The 22,871-nt window shown below is 40.6% G+C and overlaps 2 protein-coding genes across 3 annotated transcripts in view; both read left to right on the forward strand.

The window, feature by feature from the left end:
- The window catches only part of LOC132383468 (hydroxymethylglutaryl-CoA lyase, mitochondrial-like), a 33,139-nt gene extending 31,200 nt beyond the window's left edge, over window positions 1-1,939 (forward strand). For both annotated transcript variants that reach the window (XM_059954455.1, XM_059954454.1), the window contains exon 9: window positions 105-1,939. In XM_059954455.1, the coding sequence (XP_059810438.1) occupies window positions 105-206 (102 nt within the window). In that variant the 3' untranslated portion in view covers window positions 207-1,939. The remainder of the gene's footprint in view (window positions 1-104) is intronic.
- A 1,413-nt stretch (window positions 1,940-3,352) lies between these two features.
- Window positions 3,353-18,324, forward strand: pithd1 (PITH (C-terminal proteasome-interacting domain of thioredoxin-like) domain containing 1). The gene is made up of 6 exons (XM_059954459.1): window positions 3,353-3,585; window positions 9,777-9,820; window positions 13,671-13,748; window positions 14,581-14,685; window positions 15,705-15,813; window positions 16,987-18,324. The coding sequence occupies exons 1-6, from the start codon at window positions 3,397-3,399 to the stop codon at window positions 17,086-17,088; spliced, it is 627 nt and encodes a 208-aa protein (XP_059810442.1). The 5' UTR covers window positions 3,353-3,396; the 3' UTR covers window positions 17,089-18,324.
- Window positions 18,325-22,871: the final 4,547 nt, after the last annotated feature.

The raw sequence follows: 22,871 nt of genomic DNA on the forward strand, positions 1-22,871 counted from the left end.
TTGTCACATAATTATTGCAAAAAACAGAAGTCAATAGTCTTTTTGGATGAAAATGATGTTGAACCTTGACTCAGCCAAACTTTTTTTTTGGGCCTTTTTTTTAGGGGGTGGATTTGCAGAAGCTGATGGAAGCTGGTGTGTTCATCTGTAACGCTCTGAAGAGGAAAACCAGCTCCAAAGTCGCTCAGGCATCTTGCAAGTTATGATCAGTAAATGATAAACCACAAGCTGGATGAATGAACACCATCATAATATTCCAGTATTTCAGGGCACAAGTGTCTAGCTGTCCCCAAGGTTAAGAAAAACTACGCCATTGTAATTTCTGTTACGAAGTTTGAATTTCATTTGAAAGCGAAAAACAAATGAGACACCTGCCAACTGCCTGTTTACCCTCTGAGTGCTGACAAGCACTTCAAAGTACATAAACACTTGCATAATAATGCCAGAAAGGAACTTTAAAGCCACGTTAATGCACACAAAATGCTGGAGGAACTCAGCAGGTCTGGCAGCATCTAGGGAAATGAATAAACAGTCAATGTTTCGGGCCAAGACCCTTCATCAGGATTAGTTTTCAGTCCTGATAAAGGGTATCAACCTGAAATGTCCATTCATTTTTATAAATGCCAGCTGACCTGCTGGGTTCCTCCAGCATTTTGTGTGTGTTGCTCTGGATTTCCAGCATCTGCAGAATATCTTGTGTTTACAGTCAAACCCACAGTTAATATGAAGCAGGCAGCAAAGGAATGTTCATTCTTTTTGAGGTTCTTTCTTCTGTTGTACACTGTTAAAGTGAATTGAAATGTTTTGGGGAAGTAGTATGACAATAGCTTTCAGTAGATTGATATTGAAGGTGTGCTGTTAATTAAATATCCTAAGTATATTTTACATAAATTCTATGTTTGACCTTGAGCTAGATTTTAGGAAAAAAATTCTCCTTTTTTAGTTCATGAAGATATCATCTAGGAATTGCAGCTGTTTGCAGTTCCATTGATTCCCCTATTAATGCCTAGTGTTTTCTCTTTTGTATCACAAGTCTCACAGGGCACATTTATCTAAATCAGGGGTTCCCAACCAGGGGTCCACAGACCCCTTGCTTAATGGTGTGGGTTCATGACATAAAAATAGCCAGCTTGTTTAAAAATTCTAAAACCTGCATAATATGCTGAAGGATATAAAAGTTGAGGATTAACTTAAAATTCTTGACTAAGTTTTCTGTGCATCATTTTTTAAACTTGAAATAGATATTATTTTGTATTAGTTAATTCAATTAACAGCCTTGCAGAAAAAGCAGTTTTAATTTGCAGAATTTTTGAATGCCTATTTTCCATTTTGCTACTACATTTTTACCGTCAATTAAATTTCAGCCCATGCCAATCCAGAGTTTCTGCCTTAAAAAGTTAGGCCATAGATGTCTCATTACCTTCTATGACGTTGTAATATGGTCATCAGAATCATCGTTTGTATAGAATGTGGTTAATTTTGCATTATGGATGTATGTAGACTTAGTGTTATATTAGTAAACTTCTCAAATATTGAAGTCAATTTCTTATTGGTTTATATTATTAATAATTATGTATATATAATTCTCAAAATTAAAAGATAATTATTTCAGGAAAGGAAATTTGTCATTCTCGCCTGATTGGTTAGTGACTGCAGTTGTGTATTAACAGGTTGATTTTAATCTACCTTTGATGTGATTTATCAAGCCTCCCTCCTGCATCAAACTGCTGCTGCATTATGTATGTGACACCTCGATATTGTCTCAGGGAAACCAGGCTGGACGTTAAATATGCCTTGCCAGCCAATCGTATAATGAGAGTGAACTTAAATGAAACAGTTACATTTTATAAATGAACTGCTGTGAAAGAGTTGACTTTAAGTGTCACCTTCTTAATTGTAATTGTCTGTACATGTACATATTGAATTAAAAATATCAATATATACATCTGTGTGTTTTCCCCATGTTTGTCACATTTAACACAATGCATCTTTAAAGTGTTGTGCATCGATTAAAAATCAGTGATTAATTTCGCATTTAACCATGTTTCAAATTAAAGAAACGATTAAAAATGAACTAACATAGTTTAGTTTTTGAAAACTGCGATATGAGTGAACAAAGTTAATTCGATCAACTAATCCTTAAGATTTTTCTGATTGACAACATCCATCTTGGCTATCCTTAATTTCAAATATCTAAGTTATTTAAAAGTATCCTGATGAAGAGTTTGGGCTTGAAACTTCCACTGTTTACTTTTCCCCCCATAGAAACTGCCTGGCCAGCTGCATTCCTCCAACATTTTCTGTGTGTTGCTTGGATTTTCAGCATCTGCAGATTTTCTCGTATTTGTGACAACGATAGCAACATTTAATTTTGTTTAAGCAACACACACAAAATGTTGGTGGAACACAGCAGGCCAGGCAGCATCCATAGGAGGAAGCACTGTCGACGTTTCGGGCTGAGACACTTTACTTTTGTTTGTCTTGCTGAAACAGCATTCTGCAACTTGAGCAATGTGCATTTTTAAAAAATTGATCAGATGAAGAGTCTGCACCTGACTGTCCATTCCCCCCCCCCCACCCCACCAACATAGCAGCTGTTTAACCCGCTGAGTTCGTCCAGCACCGCCGTTGCGTGTGGCTGATTCAAACCGCTAAGGATTGATAAAGAGCGAACATGATTTTTCCAATAGCATTTGGCTGAAGGGACAGCGAAGACCCGCCAAAAAGAAAACGGAAAGCCGAATTGTAAGTTAACCGCAAACGTGAGAAAGTCTGCAGATGCCGGAAATCCTAAGTGACACAAATAAACTTTTACCAAGCTGGAATGAAGCGTAAAAGGCGGTGGCATTGGCTTTGGAAATAAAGAACTGATATTTTCTCGGGGCTTCGGAATTTTATTGGCATGAAATAAGATTTGGCTACTTCGAGGTTCTCAGGGCAGCAACGCATTATTTTCCGTCTTGGGGTACAACATAGTTGCGATGATCCGAAGGGGGTGATTTTGTGCTGTACAACTATGACATCCATTCCAATCCATTCTCCACTGCACAAAATATTCATAAATGCACAAGTTGATTAATTTTTGTGTCATCGTTAATTATTTGGTTCGGCGCCTCATTGCAGAGGATTTCGGGGGAAATATCTTTTACGTTTTGAAGCGAGACAAAGTACTCCTGTCATTATCGCTATTACAGAATTTCGGGTGGGATGGGGCACTTTTAGATAACAATCCCGTAGGATTTCGGAATCCGCTTCCCCTATACACATGGGGAGGAGATCATGCGAGAGGTCTATCACGTGATCCCGCCGGCTTCCTCACGTGATCAGGGACGCCCGGTCCTTTGCGCGACAGTCGTGCGAACACGTTTTGCGGCATAGCAACAGGCTCCGGCGAAGATGTCTGGCCACGGGCATAGCCACGGGCAGTGCCAGTGCGAGGGGCAGCACGATCCTGCCGAGAGAGGGATGGAGTATGGTCTCTTCAAGAAGATCGATCTCGAGAGGTTGGAGTGTCTGAACGAGTCCAGTGAGGGCTCCGGCAAACTGGTGTTCAAGCCCTGGGAGGAGAGGCAGGACCGCACGAAGGTACAACTGGGGAAAGCCATTCGTTCATACTGGGGCTGAGGACCAGAAGTCATCTGATGCTATGTGTGGTATTTTATCAGCGGAAGACCAGGAATAAAATTAAGGTCTTTCGAGTAGAGCTGGCAGAATTAATCTAGTTTATTTGTGTAGCGCCTGGGAGACCAGTAACGAGGTGATCAGGTAAAATATAAGGGGTAATAGAGTAGACCGGACACTTTTTCCCAGGTTGGAAACGTCAAATTCTGGAGGGAAGACCCGCGACACAGTATCTACTGCTGGGGGAGGCAGTAGATGCAGACATGTTAAGCAATGTTTAAGAGGTCTTGAGATAGACAGATGAGCAAGCAAGAAATGGATTTACTTCGCAAGGTTGCGTCCTCAACCTGTTACTCTACTCCCTCTACGCTCATTCTGCGTTATCTCCACCTACAAGTATTGGTATCGATGTATTATTGTCATCTATAAAACTTAAGACTCAGATGCAGTGACCATCTTGCATTCTGGTTTCTATGGACCAAATCACGGCACAGTGTATTGAGCGAGCGTAAGGTAAACCAATGTGTAAAAGCTACCCCCCCCCCCCAAAAAAAAAGCTGCAGTGTAGCTAAATGATGTGTAAGATTATAACGAGGTAAATTGAAAGGCCAAGAATCCATCTTGACTTGTCCCATTTAAGAGTCTGGGATAGAAGCTGTCCTTGAACCTGGTGGTACAGGCGTTCAGGCGTTTATATCTTCTACTCGATGGGAGAAGAGGGAAAATCCGGGGTGGGTGGGGTCTTTAATTATGCTGCTTGCTTTAATGATGTCGAGAGAAGAATAGATGGAGACAATAGAGGGGAGGCTGGCTCCTGAGATGGGCTGAACTGTATCCACAACTCTCTGCCGTTCCTTGCGGTCATGTGCAGGGTAGAATCAGAATGGGGTTTAATATCACTGGTCATGAAATCTGTTGTTGATGCCAGCTGTGCATTGCAGTACATAATAAAAACTAAAAATTACAGTAAGTATGCAGCATATTAAAAAAATTCAATAAGTAGTGGAAAAAGAGAGGGAAGGAAATACTGGGCACGTTGTCCATTCAGAAACCTGATGGCGAAGGGGAAAAAGCTGCTCCTGAAATGTTGTGTATCTGCCTTCAAGCTCCACTACCACCTCCTCGATGGCAGTAATAAAAATATGGCATGTCCTGGCTGATTGGGGTCCTTAATGATGGCTGCTGCCTTTTTTGAGGCATCGCCTTTTGAAGGTGTCCTGGAGCTTTTGCAGCTTTTTCCCATCCTATACAGTGGCCCTTCCATACTAGACGGTGATGCAACCAGTTAGGCTGCTCTCCACAATACACCTGTTGAAATTTGCATTTGTCTTTGGAGACATACCAAATGTGCTCAAACACCTCATGAAATATAGCCACTGGCATGCTTTCTTTGTAATTGCAAAATATGTTTGGGCCAGGATAGATTCTCAGTGATGTTGACACCCATGAACTTGAAACTGCTCGCCCTTTCCACTTCTGATCCCTTGACTGTGTGTGTTCCCCTGACTTCCCCTTTCTGAAGGCCACAGTCAATTCCTTGGTCGTACTGACATTGAGTTGCAGTACCATGCTGTTGTGCATTCAGAAAGAATGTATGGTACAGTACAAGAGCTTTAGGTTCCTAGGAGTGAACACCATTAATAGCCTGTCCTGATTCAACCGCATTAATGGTAACAGCCGAGAAAGCTCACCAATGTCTCAGAAAACTAAAGAAATATTGCATTGCCCCGTAGACCGTAACCAATTTTTATTGATGCGCCATAGAAAGCATCCTGTCTGGATGCATAGAGGCTTGTTATGGCAAATGCTCTGCTTGTGACTGCAGTGACTGTTGTGTTTTTTGTTTCACGGAACCTTGGTTATCCCCCGCCATTCCAGACCAGCGTTACATCTCGCTGGCTTCATGATTCACCGCCGAGATAGGACTGCTGAGTCATTCAAAGGCAGGGGAGGTGGAGTATGCTCTATGATTAACTCCTAGTGGGCACAAACGTGGTGGTTCTGTCCCAGTCCTGCTCATCCGACCTGGAACATCTAACGATCAAATGCCGTCCACCTTATCTGCCACAGGAGCTTTCAGCCATCATCTTGGTAGCAGTTTATATTCCATCTTGGCCTCGTATCAAACAGGCTCTAAAACTGGGCAACGTATTCAACAGGCATGAAACAGCGCACCCTGATGCCTTCCGCAACATTTTGGGGAATTTTAACCAGGCCAGCTTGAAAAAGTCCCTAAATAATTATCATCAGCATATCATTTGTACAACCAGAGGAGCCAACACACTGGACCACTGTTACACCACCATCAAGAAAGCTTATTGTGCCATCCCATGCCCACACGTTGGAAAGTCTGATCACCTGGCTGTACTCTTACTCCCTGAGTATAGGCAGGGACTGAAGACTGCAGCACCAGTAGAGAGGACCAAGAAGGTCTGGATAAAGAAGGCACAGGAGTCCTTACGGGACCGCTTTGAGTCATTGGACTGAACAGTATTCAGGGATTCATCTTCAAATCGGAACAAATGTGCCACAGTTGGCACTGACATCATTAAAACTTGTGTGGATGAGTGTGTACCTATGATAACACACCCGAATCAAAAGCTGTGGATGAACCAGGAGTTTTGTGGTCTGCTGAGGGCTAGATCTTCGACGTTCAAGTTTGGTGATCCAGGATTATACAAGACTTATAGAAGACTTATGGAGGGCTATCTCCTGAGCAAAAGAACAATCCTGATTGGGGTTGGAGGTGGAATTGGATGCAGGCCAACTCTGGCAGAGTTTGCAGGCCAATACTTCCTACAAAGTGTAACCTAACATCGTGAATGGCAGTGATACTTCACTCCCAGATGAGCTCAAAGCCTTTTATGTTTACTTTGAAAGAGAGAATAAAACTATAAGGATCCCTGTAGCATCTGGCGACACAGTGATCTTTGTCTTGGAGGCTGACGTCAGAGCGTCTTTCAAGAGGCTACAAGCCCCGATGGTACACTTGGTAGGGCTCTGAAAACCTGTGACAACCAACTGGCAGTGTGTTCAAAAGCATTTTCAGTCTCTTATCACAACAGTCAGAAGTTCTCTCCTGCTTCAAAAGAACAACAGTCGTACTCTGCCCAAAAGAAGCAGGGTGAGCTTCCCAGTGGCTATTGTCCAATAGCTCTCACATCTACGGTGATTATGGCTCGGATCAACTGCAGCCTAAGCAAAGACCTGGACCCACTGCAGTTTGCCTATCACTACAATAGGTCTACAGCCGATGTGACTTCATTGGCCCTTCACGCAGCCTTGGATCACCTGGACAATACTACTACTTATGTTAAGCTGCTGTTTATCAACCACAGCTCAGTGTTTAACACAATCAGTCCTACAGTTCCGATTTAAAAAGCTCCAAAACCTGGGCCTCTTTTTTCCCTCTGCAGCTGGAACATCGACTTCCTCACCAGAAGACCATAGGACTGGAAATAACATCTCCACTTCACTGATAATAACTGCTGACACATCTCGAGGATGTGTGCTTAGCCCACTGCTCTACTCTCTCTATGCCCATGACTGTGTGGCTAGGCACAGCTCAACTGCCATCTATAAATTTGCTGACAACACAACTATTGTTGGCAGAATTTCAGATGGTGATGAGAAGGCGTACAGGGTCGAGACAGATCAGATTGTTTAGTAGTGTCATAGCAACAATTTTGCCCTCAGTGTCAATAAGACTGAAGAATTGTAGACTTCAGAAAGAGTAAGATGAGGGCACACACACCAGTCCTCTTCAAGGATCAGTAGTGGAAAGGGTGAGCAATTTCAAGTTTATGGGTGTCAGTATCTCTGAGGATCTATCCTGGGCCCAGCAAATTGATGCCGTTACAAAGAAGGCATGACAACAGCTATGTTTCATTAGGAGTTTGCGGAGATTTGGTATGTCACCAAAGACACTCACAGATTTCTACGGATGTACCTTGGAGAGCATTCTAACTGGTGGCATCACTGTCTGGTATTGAGGGGCCACCGCACAGGATCAAAACAAGCTGCAAAGTTGTAAACTTAGTCAGCTCCATCTTGGGCACTTGGCTCAAAAAGCTGGCATCCATTGTTAAGAACCTCCATCGCCCAGCACATGCCCTCTTCTCATTGTTACCGTCAGGAAGGAGGTACAGGAGCCTGAAGGCATACTACTCTCAATGATTCAGGAACAGCTCCTTCCCCTCTGCCATCAGATTACTGGATGGACACTGAATCCATGAGCACTACTTCACTACTTTTTTTTCTTTTTGCACTATTTATTTAATATATCTTTTAAAATTTATATTTACTGTAATTTAGTTTCTTCAGATGCATGGCAATGTAGTGCCACATAACAACAAATTTCATGACGTATGCTGGTGATATTAAACCTGATTCTGATTCTGAGTTGTGGGAGCAGCTCAGAACTTCATGGAAATCAGCCTATGGACTCTGTCTCGATTTCTCACTGCCTTAGTAAAGCAGCCAGTATCATTAAAGACCCCGTCTACCCCAGACATTCTCTCTTCTCTCTTCTCCCTTCTCCCATCGGGCAGAAGATACAAAAGCCTGAAGGTACATACGAGCAGGCTTAAGGACATAACAAGACTATGAAGTTGGACTCTTGGACTGACAATGTTTTCTGTAGGAACAGCTACAGAGAAAGTGCAGGCAAAATGCAAGATCATAGCAAGGTATATTGTGAGGCCAATATTCCAACTTACTGTACTAGGGAACCAATACAGTCTTTATTCTGCAGGACACTACTCTGCAACAATTTGATCTGAATGACCAGTAGGTAAGGCAAGCTTTTCACTATCTCAGTACACGTTAGTTTATTATTCTCACACCAGTACCAATATATGGACCATGTGCAGGCAGACAGGATTAGTTTAAATTAGTGAAGGTCAAGTTTAGTATCTGAGCAAGTACATATGCACAGGTGAAACAGCAGCAGCATCACAACCACATAGCATCATATTCACAACATTCATAAGAATAAAAACATATTGTATCCAATTTTTACAAGAAAAGAATTGGAGCAGTAAAAAGACAAAGCACACACATGAAAAGACTTTTAGTGCAAAGTGGTCATAGTGTTTATTAACTGTATTGATTAGTGTTTTGCTATTTGATTCAAGACTCAATGGTTGAAGGGAAGTAGCTATTCTTGACACAAAGTACACTGCAGATGCTGTGGTCAAATCAAGACATACAAAAAAAACTGGATGAACTCAGCAGGTCGGGCAGCACCCGTTGAAAGAAGCAGTCAATGTTTCGGGTCGAGACGTCGACTGCTTCTTTCATCTAGCTATTCTTGAACCTGGTGATGTGAGGTTTCAGGCTTTTGTACCTTCTGCCTGATGGTAACTAGAAAATGATGGTGTAGTTTTGATGATAAGTGCTGCTGGCATACTACAGGTATTCTGTGCAGATAGGAGTGGTATACTGTGCCAAAGAGCTCAATACTATGCTGCTTCATCTTCGGACAAACTATTCGTATCAGAAAGGCACTGGAACCTCAGAAGTGGAGGAGAGGAAAAACTGAGCAGATTGCTTGTTACAGAAATGCCACGGTGAAACCAGGGCCAAATCAAAACAAAAACTGCAGATTCCAAAAATCTCAAGTAAAAATAGGAAATACTGGAAATACTCTGCGGGTCAGGCCTCATTTGTGGAAAGAGAAATACAATTTCTAGCTAAAGACTCTTCGATCATTTTAAAAAGTGTGAAAAAAAGTGAATTGGAGTGAGCTCTGGTTATCGGGCTTGGTGAAGAGAGAGTTGTGTTTACAGGATGAAGAGGTTGTGAATGGAGAGCAATTGACCCTTCTGTGCTCTGAGGTAGTGGTGAGTGTAACAAGACCAGGTGAGCTGAGAAGGTCAAAGGAGTGGGATTGTAAGACAATGGCAAATTGCAGCTGTATTTCTGAATGAAACTTAGACCTCTGGGGTGAGAAGTAATTTAAAAAGTAGGATTTATATTTGAGTATTTTGGTGTAATTGGAATGTAAATCTATTATTTCAATATAAAACTTTTTTGAGTATTTTTGTAACCACTGCAGTGGCTGACTGAATAGAACTACAGAATATTAGGATGAGAAATATAACTGTTGCTATCTTGGAGCATAGTTGAATAAAAGGAAAACTTCTCTGTTGCAGTACGTGGAAAGCGATGATGATGAAGAACTGTTGTTTAATATACCGTAAGTATTATAAACCTCATCATCTTCTAAGCATTATTGCACTGTCTTCGTTTAGAAATAACACATTACCAAATCTGTCTTGAGTGGCCTGATTGTGTTATATGGAATGAGTTATATGCAAGTAAATGAAGCATTGTTTCTTGCCGCAAACACGAGGAAATCTGCAGGTGCTGGAAATTAAAGCAACACACACAAAATGCTGGTGGAACGCAGCAGGCCAGGCAGCATCTATAGGAAGAAGTACAGTCGACATTTCAGGTCGAGACGTTTCGGGTCAAGACCCTTCGTCAGGACTAACAGAAAAAAGAGATAGTACGAGATTTGAAAGTGGGAGGATGAGGGGGAGACCCGAAATTATAGAAGAAGGTGGGGGAGGGATGAAGCTAAGAGCTGTGAAGTTGATTGGCAAAAGGGATTCAAGGCTGGAGAAGAGGGAGTATCATTGGGCGGAAGGCCTTGGAAGAAAGAAAGTGGAAACTCCAATCTGAATGTGGCTTCATCTCAACAGTAGAGGAGGCCATGGATTGAAATATTGGAATGGGAATGGGACGTGGTTGGAGGAACAACTCCTTATATACCGGCTGGGTAGCCTCCAACCTGATGGCATGAACATTGATTTCTCTAACTTCCATTAATGCCCCTCCTCCCCTTCTTACCCTATCCCTGTTTGTTTATTTCTCTCTTTCCCTCTCACAATAACTCCTTCCCTGTTCTCCATCTTCCTCTGGTGCTCCCCTCCCCCTTTCTTTCTTCCAAGGCCTTCTGTCCCATGATACTCCCTCTTCTCCAGCCTTGTATCCCTTTTGCCAAACAACTTCCCAGCTCTTAGCTTCATCCCTCCCCCTCCTGCCTTCTCCTATCATTTTGGGTCTCCCCCCCACCCAACTTTCAGATCTCTTACTATGTCCTTTTTCAGTTAGTCCTGACGAAGGGTCTCGACCCGAAACATCGATTGTGCTTCTTCCTATCGATGCTGCCTGGCCTGCTGCGTTCCACCAGCGTTTTGTGTGTGTTGCATTGTTTCTTGTCATAACTTTGGAGGTACATTAAACCTCTGCCATCAATTAATTTTAAAGTAAAAAGATCCAATATTTCATATCATAATGTATATTCCACATTCAAAGCTGCAGGTTTGTGAATCTGAATTCTTCCTTCTCTCAGGTTCCAATGATTTTCCTATAATGTGGAACTGAACACTCAGAGACAGGCAAAACTGTATTTATGTAGGTGTGGGACTTTACAGCTGATTACATTTTCCCTTAATTACAAAAATAAATCAAAACTCAAAAGTTTGCCTCATTAGGTCACTTTGCTCACGTTTGCCAGCCAGTCACATTATAGCATACAATAACTATAACTAATAACTATATTATCCTTTTGGAACTGTTACATACCCATGGGTATCTTGTGCCTGTAACATGACCATTATGTAATTGAGGCAATGTTGGGCATGATGTCACAGTCTTGTGATGGTGGAGTGATGTCATTTTCCCACCAGTGAGAGGTCATGTGATAGTTTTTTCAACAAGTTATAAAAGGAGAACCCCTCCCTGTGAGGTGGGGCAGTCTATGGCTGAATTCGCCAGTGACTCTGTGTTGCTGCATATTCGATGTTATGACGCAGTTTTGTTTTAAAGTGGAGTTTTACTTTCTGCCTTAAGTCAAAGGTTATTGCTGGCAGTTTTGCTACAATGCTGCCAGTTAAAGTGCAGTCGGAGAGTGAAGATTCATCAAAGTTTGGGAAGCTGAAAGATCAAGGAAAGTTAATGTTGACAGTGAAACAGATTAGACCTCTATTTAATCTTCATACGAGGAATTAGTAACTTGTGTCCATGATAACTCCTGCTTTGCTAAAAAAGAGCAGAAAGAGTTGGATGCAGAGTTTCGCCAAGGAAAGGTCAGTGCCTTTAAGCCGTTTTATTTCCTTCAATCGTAAATCCCTCGGCAAAGCATACTTCGGCTGGGATCAGCAGTAACGTCGCGAAAGAGGATTTAATTATTCCAAATAAAGTCTCTGCTAACTGACTGTAAATCATTTTGGACTCTTTTTGCAATACTACTTTAAAGAACTAAGTTTGCATTTTCTCGCTTTAAGAATTGTTCGGGCTGCTGTATTGCAGCCAACTTCCGGTTAAGTTGGTCATTTGTTTACTTTTGGGGTTTTTTTAACATGTTATGAATGTACCACAGCTCTGAGGGGCCGAAGGGTGCGGGGTAGCCCCCTCCTTTGTGAGAATCGCAAGATCACTATTGAGTCAGTCCAGGAGACCCAGGAAATGAGAGAAAGGCATGCAGAATTCACAAAGATTGGAATGTGACCTGGCCTCCGAGAGGCGGACCCATTGATACCGGCTATTGTCTCTTGGAGATGGACTTGAGATGCATCGAAGCCCCAGGCAATGAACCAAGGGGGAGGTTGGTGGAAAGATTGCATCGCCTCAACCTGATTGACATCTGAGACCCTGTGAGTCAGGATAAAAGAGGATCTGTGGGAACAGCCCCTCAGGCGCACCAGAAGAAACGCTAGCGATCCCGTAATAGCAAAAGCCAGTGGGAAGGCCACGTGCATCCGTTTCCATTTGCCCCGGAATCGGTGTGCCTTGACCACGGAAGAATGGTTTTTAGTTAACAACGGGGAAGTCAACTCCCAACGACTCTCTAAGGATTGACATCATAAAAGGACTGGGCAAGTTTTAACCCGTCTTTCTCTCAAACCAAAACGCTGCAGCTTGAATGAACTAACAGTGACTTTTATATTTCCATCGGACAATACATTATCCCCTAGACAACGATAGAGCTATTTCTTATTGATTATCATTATACCCGCACATTTAGATTTAGTATTGACGACGTATATTATCTGTATGTTTGCATTGAAATTATTTTGTGTATTTTTTTTATCAATAAATACTGTTAAAAATAGTACCATCAGACTTCAACGGACCTCTCTATCTTTGCTGGTAAGTGACCCAGTTACAGGGTACGTAACAAACAGTATTTAATAAATGTTTTATTTGTTATAAAAAAACCTGTCTCAATTATATATTCATTGTTGCTGGATCATAACAGAACAAATTCAATTAGCAAACCTTTTTTAGTTTGTCCACTGTTTTAATGATGACACTATTGAAATGTATGAGCACAGGAGCAGTTTTCTCTCATTCCAATGACACATGGGTTAGCAGGCTGTGGATTCGCTATGTTGGCGCTGGAAGCATGGCAACACTGGTGGACTGTGTTTTGATGTACATGTGTACAAATAAAGCTAATCTTTAAACCTTTAATGCAGAGAGTATTATTTGACTTTTTAATGCATATCAAAGTGCCAATAAAAAGGGTTCAACCCCCCCCCCCCCGGAAGTTTTTATGTTTTAATGTCAAAAAAGCCAAGTTAAATCCACTGTGATTCAATATTGTAAAACAATGAAACATGAACACTTCCCGGGGGGCAGGGTGAATACTTTTTATAAGTACTGTATGTGTAAATATGAGTCTACCTCATATCAAAAGTCATCTTGAAACACTTTACAATGTGGGACAACAGCGGAAAGAAAAGGTCAAGCTAGACTGACATTTCAAGTGGGGAAGAAGTATGGGGAAGATCTCTGAAAATTGTTGAAGGTTGATTTATGAAAGATTTCCTATAGGTTAGTTTGGCGTCTAGTGGATATACTGTTGAACGCATATTAGATCCAAATCTTCTTTTAAATGCGCATGTTTGCCAGCAGAGACTTACATGTGAGTGAATGTGAGTGAAATGAGCCAGCAGAGATTTATGGATTACTTACATGTGAGTGAATGTGAGTGAAATGAGCTATTTTCTAAGTCAACATAAATTATTTTGATTCAGTTTCACAGGCAACGTAAAACTTAAAGGAGTAATTGTGATGGGTGAAGATGACGATACACATCCGTCAGAAATGAGACTGTAAGTGCCACAAAATTTCAATTTTCTCAAGGTACTTAATATTAAAAATCAATCTATAAACACGTGTGGGCTTTTAAAATTGATATTGGATTAGATATTTATTTTAAACAGGCAATCAGTTCAGAGAGAATTGTGTGCATTTTCCTCCAGCAGTTAATCACTGAATGGTTCATAGAGAATTATAAAAGAATTCTTAAATTGCTGATATTTAGTTTGAAATCTAAAATATTCTTAACTGTGTCATTTTATTTTAAAATGTAAAAATGATGGTTAAGCTAGGTTGACTTAAACTGTAAATATATACACCAGTGATCCAGAGTGCAGAGATTTATGGTAGGTACTGTGACAAGTCATCATTATGTTTTTAGAATGTTAATTCTGGCAACTAAGGATGATAAACACCCATGCCATATTTGAAAATTGTATTCAACAATATCCGTTCGTAAATCTTGCACCTTCATGAGTAGTCAATTATGTGGTATCAGGTCCACATTAGTCAATGGATTATGCCCATTTTATTTTGAACTCTCTTTGCTTAGTTTATTATCCTCTGAGAAAGCACATTTAATAACCATCACTGGTGTTGTGATGGTGGATATTCTCCAGGAACCACAACTGTATTCACCTGTTTGGAAAAGATCAATGGGGAGGGGGTGTACTTGGGTCTTCACAGTGACACAGTGGTGGATTCGGGTTGTGGGAGTACCGAAGAAGGAGATTCTCCTAGAAAGAATGTTGAATGTGTTGTAGTTGTATACTTCCCCTTGAGTTAGAACTTTCCCCTGTTTAAATTGTATGGATGCCAATAATTTTTTTTCTGTTTTCCAATTAGTTATAAGAACATCCCACATATGTCGTTTGATGACACAGGTAGAGAACCTGATCAAGTATTCAAGATGAACAGAGATGTCACAGGAGAGCTGGAATATACCACAAAGTATGTCTGCTTTTTTTTTGTTTGTTAAAACATAAAATTGGTAAATTGATCTTCACTTATAATTCACTTTGGTAATTTAGAAGTATTTTTATTACACGTTATCTTTAAAAGAAAACAAATTAAAACACTTTGCTGATTCAGAATTACTTTGGAACAGATGTTCAAAACTGTGAAGAGCATTTGGACTGGCTGTATCACCATCTGGTATGGGGTGGGGGGAGGGGGGAACAACTGCAGAGGATCAAAATAAGCTGCAAAAAGTTATACATTCAGTCAGCTCCATTATGGGCACTAATCTCCCCAGCATCCAGGACACTTTCAAGGAGCAATGCCTCAAAAAGGCAGCATCCATCATTAAGGACCCCATCGCCCAGGACATGCCCTCTTCTGGTTGCTACCATCAGGAAGGAGGTACAGAAGCCTGAAGAGACACACTCAATGATACAGGAACAGCTTCTTTTGCTCTGCCTCCGATTTCTGTATTCACATTGAACCCATGAACACTACCTCACTACTTTTTATTTTTGCACTACTAATTCAGTTTTTATTATATATTGCAATGTCCTGCTGCCACGACATATGATAGTGATAATAAATCTGGTTCTGAGATGTTCTTGCATGCAAAGATGAAATTCAACTGGATAATCCCAATCAAGATGCAACAACAACAAATAAATAAATTTGTAACCCATCTAATGCACTAATAGCAAGTTTAAAGTTGCTGCCAATGGTTAATGTATTAAACCTGCTACCCAGTGTTGAGCCTGTATATCCATATGCTACATATGTAGCTACTTGTAAATGATCAGAAGTAGCCAAGAACTCATCAATGGTAGTGTTTAAAAGTACTTGTATCTCGCAGGACAATCAAATGATCATTGTCCGTAAAGACCTCCACCCGGTGATATTCAGCATTATATTACAAGTGTAAAGCTTTAAAGTGGTATTGATTCCAGTAACTGATTAAATCAATTTCTCCCTTTTTAAATAAGGTATTTTTTGTTTGTGTTTTTTTTAAGAGTGGCTCGTTTCTCCAGTGTTAATCACCTTTCCATTCACATTGCCAAGAATTTTGGTGCTGAGATTTCAAAGATTTATTATATCGGTTTGCGAGGGGAGTGGTCAGAGGTGAGTCTGATCACACATTGAAATAGACAGTTTTCTGGTATGAACTTGCTTTGCTTGCTGTAATATTTTACAGCAAATGATCTCAATGTGGAGTGATTGAGAACTATGACAAAAAACTTAGGTACTTTTGCCAAAATAGTGTGGAACTTGACTGCTGTCAATATGGAATAAAACCATAGAACACTACAGCACAGTACAGGCCCTTCAGCCCTCCATGTTGTGCCGACCCATATAATCCTTTAAAAAAAAAGTACTAATCCACACTACCCTCCATTTTTCTTTCATCCATGTGCCTGTCCAAGAGGCTCTTAAATACCCCTAATGTTTTAGCCTCCACCACCATCCCTGGCAAGTCATTCCAGGCATTCACAACCCTCTGTGTATTAAAAGAAAACTTACCCCTGATGTCTCCCCTAAACTTGCCTCCCTTAATTTTGTACATATGCCCTCTGGTGTTTGCTATTGGTGCCCTGGGAAACAGGTACTGACTATCCACCCTATCTATGCCTCTCATAATCTTGTAGACCTCTATCAAGTCCCCTCTAATTCTTCTACGCTCCAAAGAGAAAAGTCCCAGTTCTGCTAACCTTGCTTCATATGACTTGTTCTCCAAACCAGGCAACATTCTGGTAAATCTCCTCTGCACCCTCTCCATAGCTTCCACATCCTTCCTATAATGTTGTAAAGTAATTTTACTGCAGTTCTCTGGAACTTTGTAATGTGTATCTTCTTAGTATGAAAGGTACATTTCATTTACATATTATGATTCTATTCCAAGTACCAGAAATTTGGCTAGAGACAAATATATCCCTATTCTTGATTATCTCCAACTTTATTGCTTGGATCCTTTCTCTCAAATGATTATTTTATCTCTGGGTCCAAAACGCCTCAGTGTCCTTCTGAGTCCTCTTGCATTGTCAAACACAAGTTCAGGACCAACATCTTGCTAAACTAAGTGCATAAGAACCAAACACAAATTGTTGTCATCTGAAATACATACTCAGCTCTACTGAAAAATAATCAGGAATGTTAATTTATAAATTGTAGTTCGTTCTGCCTTAAAAACTCAAGAAGAAGAAGAATTGTAGTTCGTTCCAGAAGCATTGTCTTAATGTGAAGTCCTTATTTGACCTGAAATATTAATTCTCCAGCATAACTTTATTATTTTAACAGAGCTACAGACATGAAGTGACACTTTGCACATATGAAGCTTCTGCTAATCCTACGGATCACAAAATTGACCTCATCACTCCCCAGACGCACTTCATCGCTTAAAACTTGGCTTCTGAAGCTTGAGCGTGCAGTGAAGAAAGAACGACCAGGACGAAAGTATTTCTGGGATATCAGTGGAATGGATTGCTGTACAGGCACAATGTGATTACAGATGTTGTAAACCATCAGAGGTGTGGTAAGCAGAAGATTCAAAAAGAAAATAACATTGGCTGTTTAAATAGGAGCTTGCAGTTGCTGCTTTTGATTTGTAAATTTGCAAACAAGTACAAGTAGCTGGCATATTGACTTTCACAGTCAAAAAATAGATTATTTTCTATTAAGATACAATGCCTAATTTTGGAGTCTTTGTCCTACCTGTTCTTCCTTTTTCTCCTGCGCTGCAAAATCCTGCAAGCCCCCAATAAAATCCACTTATTACAAGTGGATTTTTGACTCTAGATGTAATTATTTGGGCCATAAGAGCAGTTCAAAGCTATATTTTTCTTTGTAAATTATAAATATAAGAAAAATTGTCTTAATAATTATACACTTTGGAGAAAGTTCATCATGGTGTCAAATCAATTTTATCAAGTCTGTGTATTGGGGGCAAACCTTTTTATTTGTCCATTAGATGTGTAATGCTTTTTGGGTGCCAAAGTGGCTTAACTGATGTCAGAGGTATTGAGTTTTGATTAAAGAGTGACTATTGTAACTCTTGCATCACTAACACACAAAAATATACTGATAGTGAATGAAATGATTCAGCAACCTCTGTATTTCATATAACTTGTTATCAGGTCTTCTTCACTTTTTTTTGCTGTTTTTTTCATATGCCTTAATTGATTAGAGTGGATAGCCTTTTGTCCAAGAAAATATTCTTGTCCTTTAAGTATCAGGTGAATGAATGGTTACTGTACAGCTGATGTTAATATAGACATGATATGAATTGGTTCATGGTTTTTCCTGGTAACGTATATGAATTAGAACTTTTCCTTTATACTTCTGTATTTTGGAAATTTCAAGACAATACAACCATGGTTTTGTGGAAGAACTAAAATGTGATTTGTGTTAATTGAATGTGTGATCTGTCACTTTTGAAGCCAACAGTCCTTACACTGCAAATTGTTTGGGTAATGTTGGCCACTGACAATTTTTTTTTAATGAAATGCTTCTGATTAAAATAGCTGCACTACAGTTGCTTCAAACAACTGGATTTGTTAACTAAAATATGCAATGTTGCGATGAAGCAGAATGTAAAGCAAGGAAGTAAAAAAGGAAATAAATCCTCCTGTCTGTTGATGTGTATCCTTGTTGTTCTTCACATCTGGAGCCAGCCTGAGGCAGAATTATAGAGTACCACGGTGCAGAAACGGGCCCTTTGGCCCATTTAGTTCATGCTAACTTGATCTACTGCCCATCTACCTGCACCTGAATTATATCCCTCCAAACCCCTCTAATCCATGTACTCTTGGCAGTGTAAAAGGATCAGAGGGATCTTGGGGTCCAAGTCCATAGGATACTCAAAGCTGCTGTGCAGGTTGACACTGGTTAAGAAGGCATACAGTACATTGGCCATCATCGACCGTGGGATCGAGTTTAAGAGCCGCGGGGTAATGTTGCAGTTCTATAGGACTCTGGTCAGACCCCACTTGGAGTACTGTGCTCAATTCTGGTCGCCTCACTACAGGAAGGATGTGGAAACTATAGAAAGGGTGCAGAGGAGATTTACAAGGATGTTGCCTGGATTGGGGAGCATGCCGAATCAGAATAGGTTGAGTGTACTTGGCCTTTTCTCCTTAGAGTGACAGAGGATGAGAGGTGACCTGATAGAGGTGTACAAGATGAGAGGCATTGATCGTGTGGATCGTCAGAGGCTTTTCCCCAGGGCTGAAATGGATAGCATGAGAGGGCACAGCTTTAAGGTTGTGCAAGTTTTTTTACACAGAGAGTGGTGAGTGCATGGTATGGGCTGCCGGCGGATATGACAGGGTCTTTTAAGAGACTCCTGGATAGGTACATGGAGCTTTAAAAAAACAGAGGGCTATGGGTAACCCTAGGTAATTTCTAAGGTAAGGACATATTTGGCACAGCTTTGTGGGCCGAAGGGCCTGTATTGTGCTGTAGGTTTTCTATGTTCTATGTTTCTTTATCCAGACTTCTCCAACCTTCCCTTAAATGTTACAATTAACCCTCATCTACCACTTTTGCTGGCAGATCATTTCACACTCATTCCACGCTCTGAGTGAAGAGGTTTCCCTGCAGCTTCCCCTTCAATATTTTACCTTTTGTCACGTACCCTGTGACTGGATTACTAAACCAGCAGAAATGGAATGATATGTTGGAGTCTGGTGGTACTGTAACTAAAGGTGTTTATTAGTAAACTAACCAATACAGTATCAAAAATGCCAATATACATATAAAACAGGTTAGCATTGATAAATACAGAAGTGCAGGAATAAGAATCAAAACCAAGCACTATCAAAGTCTAGGGGTAAATGAATTGTCATAAGAGAATATAAAGTTCAGTTCAGTTCGTGTTGAGGTAGTTGTTGTGTTGCAATGTTGGGGGGAGAGAGAGAGAGCGAGCAAGAGATGAGCAGCTACGGCAGGCAAACCTTCCGTCATCTTCTTGTTCCGTTGTACTGTTGGAGTCACTGATTATGACTCTTCCGTTCCAGGCTAGACCGTTCTTCAGTGATGGACTCGTCACCACCGGTCTGCCTTCATCCACCGTGCTCCAGACCGATTCTCCTGAACAGATCTTCCAGGCCTCCACCTTCCTGTGGGTGCACAACACTCTTTCAGTGTCCACTGGTGTGTCTGTCTGTGTCTCCGCAGTCCTATCTTTTTATCTCCCCTTGATGGAGTATCAGCCATCCATCAACTCAATATGTCCATGTCCATCAAACTAGGCCACTCCCTGCTGTCCCAGCAAGAATGTTAACGAGCAAAGAAGTGTCCTTGTAGCAAAAGGTAAACAATCAGTGAAGAAGCCATAATACATAAATCATCCGTCTCTCTCTCTCTTATCTGTAGCAGATGCCTCTACCTCTGTTCTTCATCTCTCTCTCTCATTAGCAGCATAGTTCCCGGGGGGGGGGGGGGGGGTCAGCGCTGGACCCCATTTCCATCTGGTTTGTTCATCACACACAACACTCACCCCAAATCTATGACCTCTGGTTCTTGTCCTGAGGGGGAAAAGCCTGCATGCATTTACCCTATCTATAGTCATAATTTTATATACTTCTACAAGAGAATCAAGATGGTATCTGTGTAAACTGCTCCTTTGGTCAACATCTGCTGGATAGATCATGAAACCATACATTTCATTTGTATTTTAAGTTTGGAGCCTGTGATTTGCTGCTTGGAGATCGTTTGGGTGTTCCTGCACTTTGCAGTCTCCGGGAGGCAGAGCTGGCGAGTGCGGGCAGGCTGCAGGATGGGGTGCAAGCTGATCTTTGACTCCATTTCACCAACTAAAGCTTCTATTGTTACCCAATTTAAAGCAACAAGGGAGACTGAAGCAGTGAGGCAAGTGCGGAGGTTGAGCACTGGCTGCCTGTCTTTTGATCTCTCTGCTATGGAGAGGGAAATGCCTGCCACTGGGGCCCAGAGAGTGTTGCCCAGGTTTTCTGTGTTCTGAATGTGGACTTGGACGACAGACTTTTTTTTCAGTCTTATAGTTTCTTTATATTCTGTGGGGGGTTTTTTGCCCGATCTTTCTTTGTTATTTTGTGTGTGTGTCTAGAGAGGTAAATTTGGAGACGATGTGCTGATTCTTTTTTTGTGTGTGTGGGATGGGGGGTTTGGGGGTTGATATGCCTGTTCTGTTTTTGTGCGGGGAGGGGAGATTTGGGGGGTTGATAATTGTGCTGCTTTTCTTTCTCGGTTTCATGGCCACCCGGAGAAGACAATTTCAGGTTGTATACTTTGATAATAAATGCTCCTTTGAGCTTCCCTCATTCTCCTTCGCACAAGGGAATAAAGGCCTAACCTATTCACCTTTCCCTATAACTCAGGTCCTCAAGTCTTGGCAACATACTTGTAAACTTTTTCTCACAGGCTAAGTATTCATTCTGCAAGAAATACATTAAATATGTTTTGCTAAGTAACTGACTGAATTCATAAACAGCTCTATTTAGAAGGTGAGAAAACAGGCTGTGTGGAGGGAAATAAGATACTCTTTTAAAGAAACCCATCGGCGTGAAAAACAGTTATTTATCATCCATAGAGTAAAATACAGATTCTTCAGGAATATTTTTAATAGTTTTTCCAGAATTTTTTCTGCATGCTAAGTTTTCCTTTCTAAGCTCCATCCAGATCCAGATTTCCAGCCTCTTCCCTTGTGCATCCAGGAAACAATCAGTGTTTTAATCCAGTCTCCTCAAGCTTTTAAATTCTTTCTTTGTCAGTTCTCAAATTCAAGTTGCATTTTCAAAGTTCTAAGTAAACTTATTATCAACACACATATATGTCACCATATACAACCCTGATATTTATTTTCTGCAGGCATTCACAGTAAGTATAACAAAACACAACAGAATCAATGAAAATCTACATACAGAAATGGACAAATACAAATACGATAAAGAAGAAACAAAATAATAAGCGCTGAGAACATGAATTGTAGAGTCCTTGAAAGTGAGTCCATAGGTTGTGAAATCAGTTCAGTGTTGGCGTGAGTGAAGCTATCCAGGCTGATTCAGGTGGTTGAGGGGTAATAACTGTTCCTAAACCTGATGGTTTGGGACCCTGGGCTCCTGTACCTCCTTCCCAATGGCATCAGCGAGAAGAGAGCATAGCCTGGATGGCCGGGTTCTTTGAAAATGGATGCTGCTTTCCTGCAACGGCCTTCCTTGTAGATGTGCTCAATAGTAAGGACGGCTTTATCTGTGACAGACTGCACTGAATCCACTACTTCTTATAAGTTAGATCAAGGAGAAGAGGATTCTTAGGTTCTTGTTTGGGGATAAAAGATAGCAGATCATTAGTGTGATTCATTAAGGTTACATAATATATACATATTTTTATAAATGTAGTTTGAACATTAGTACAGTGAAATATATTGCAGAATACTGTAAATTGAGAGCAGACTTATCCAATTAAGAACTGTACACTACACGTCAAAATTTCTAAACAGGGTTCATGTTTGTTCCTGCTAGTTAGCAGTTTCCTGAATGATGAGTCCACTTTGATTCAAAGGATGAGTAGATGAATATGTACAAGAACCAATTACTGTTGAAAGCAATTAAATGAGCATCACAATAATTATTTCCATAAAGCATTACATTTTGTATCAAGGGGAAAGGAGATGCTGAAATATGATTGAATAGTTTATTTTGGATAATAACTCAAAGGCAATAATATTTAAGCTGACAAGCTACAATTAATTTACAAAAATAGAGTTTTGTAAATAATATTTAAACTATGGCATGGTTGGATAAGCTCATTGTCCCTACATTAGCCTTTCCTAGAATGATCTTATTTATCCCAATCCCCTGTTCTTGGCCATGGCAGTGTATTTTTTTCCTTTCATAATATTTGTCTAATTCTCTTCTAATTGGTGTTGTAAATCTGTTGTTCCAGTGTATTTCAGACCACTTTGTGTTTTAAAACAAATTACTATATTTCTTATTGTCAAATTGACAGTTGGCAATCTTCCTGCCAATGGAATGATTCAGATCCTATTGAAACTATTAATAGATTTGAGGACTTCTAGCAAGTTTCTGTCCTTTCCTCCAAAGGAGATGAATCTCACTTTCTCCAGTCCCATATACTGTATTTTCTTATGATAATACTGTCACGATGTGTGCTTGCAATGTCAGAACCTAAGTGTAGAGGAAAGA

Source organism: Hypanus sabinus, chromosome 30 (assembly GCF_030144855.1).
Source record: "Hypanus sabinus isolate sHypSab1 chromosome 30, sHypSab1.hap1, whole genome shotgun sequence".
Taxonomy (NCBI): Eukaryota; Metazoa; Chordata; class Chondrichthyes; order Myliobatiformes; family Dasyatidae; genus Hypanus; species Hypanus sabinus.

What these genes read in the sequence shown, in the direction of transcription:
- pithd1 (XM_059954459.1), top strand. Translation starts at nt 3,397, where the DNA reads ATGTCTGGCCACGGGCATAGCCACGGGCAGTGCCAGTGCGAGGGGCAG. An exon ending in GAACTGTTGTTTAATATACC is followed by an intron (nt 9,821 to 13,670) that starts GTAAGTATTATA and finishes ATTTTGATTCAG; the next exon opens with TTTCACAGGCAACGTAAAAC. An exon ending in TGCGAGGGGAGTGGTCAGAG is followed by an intron (nt 15,814 to 16,986) that starts GTGAGTCTGATC and finishes TTATTTTAACAG; the next exon opens with AGCTACAGACATGAAGTGAC.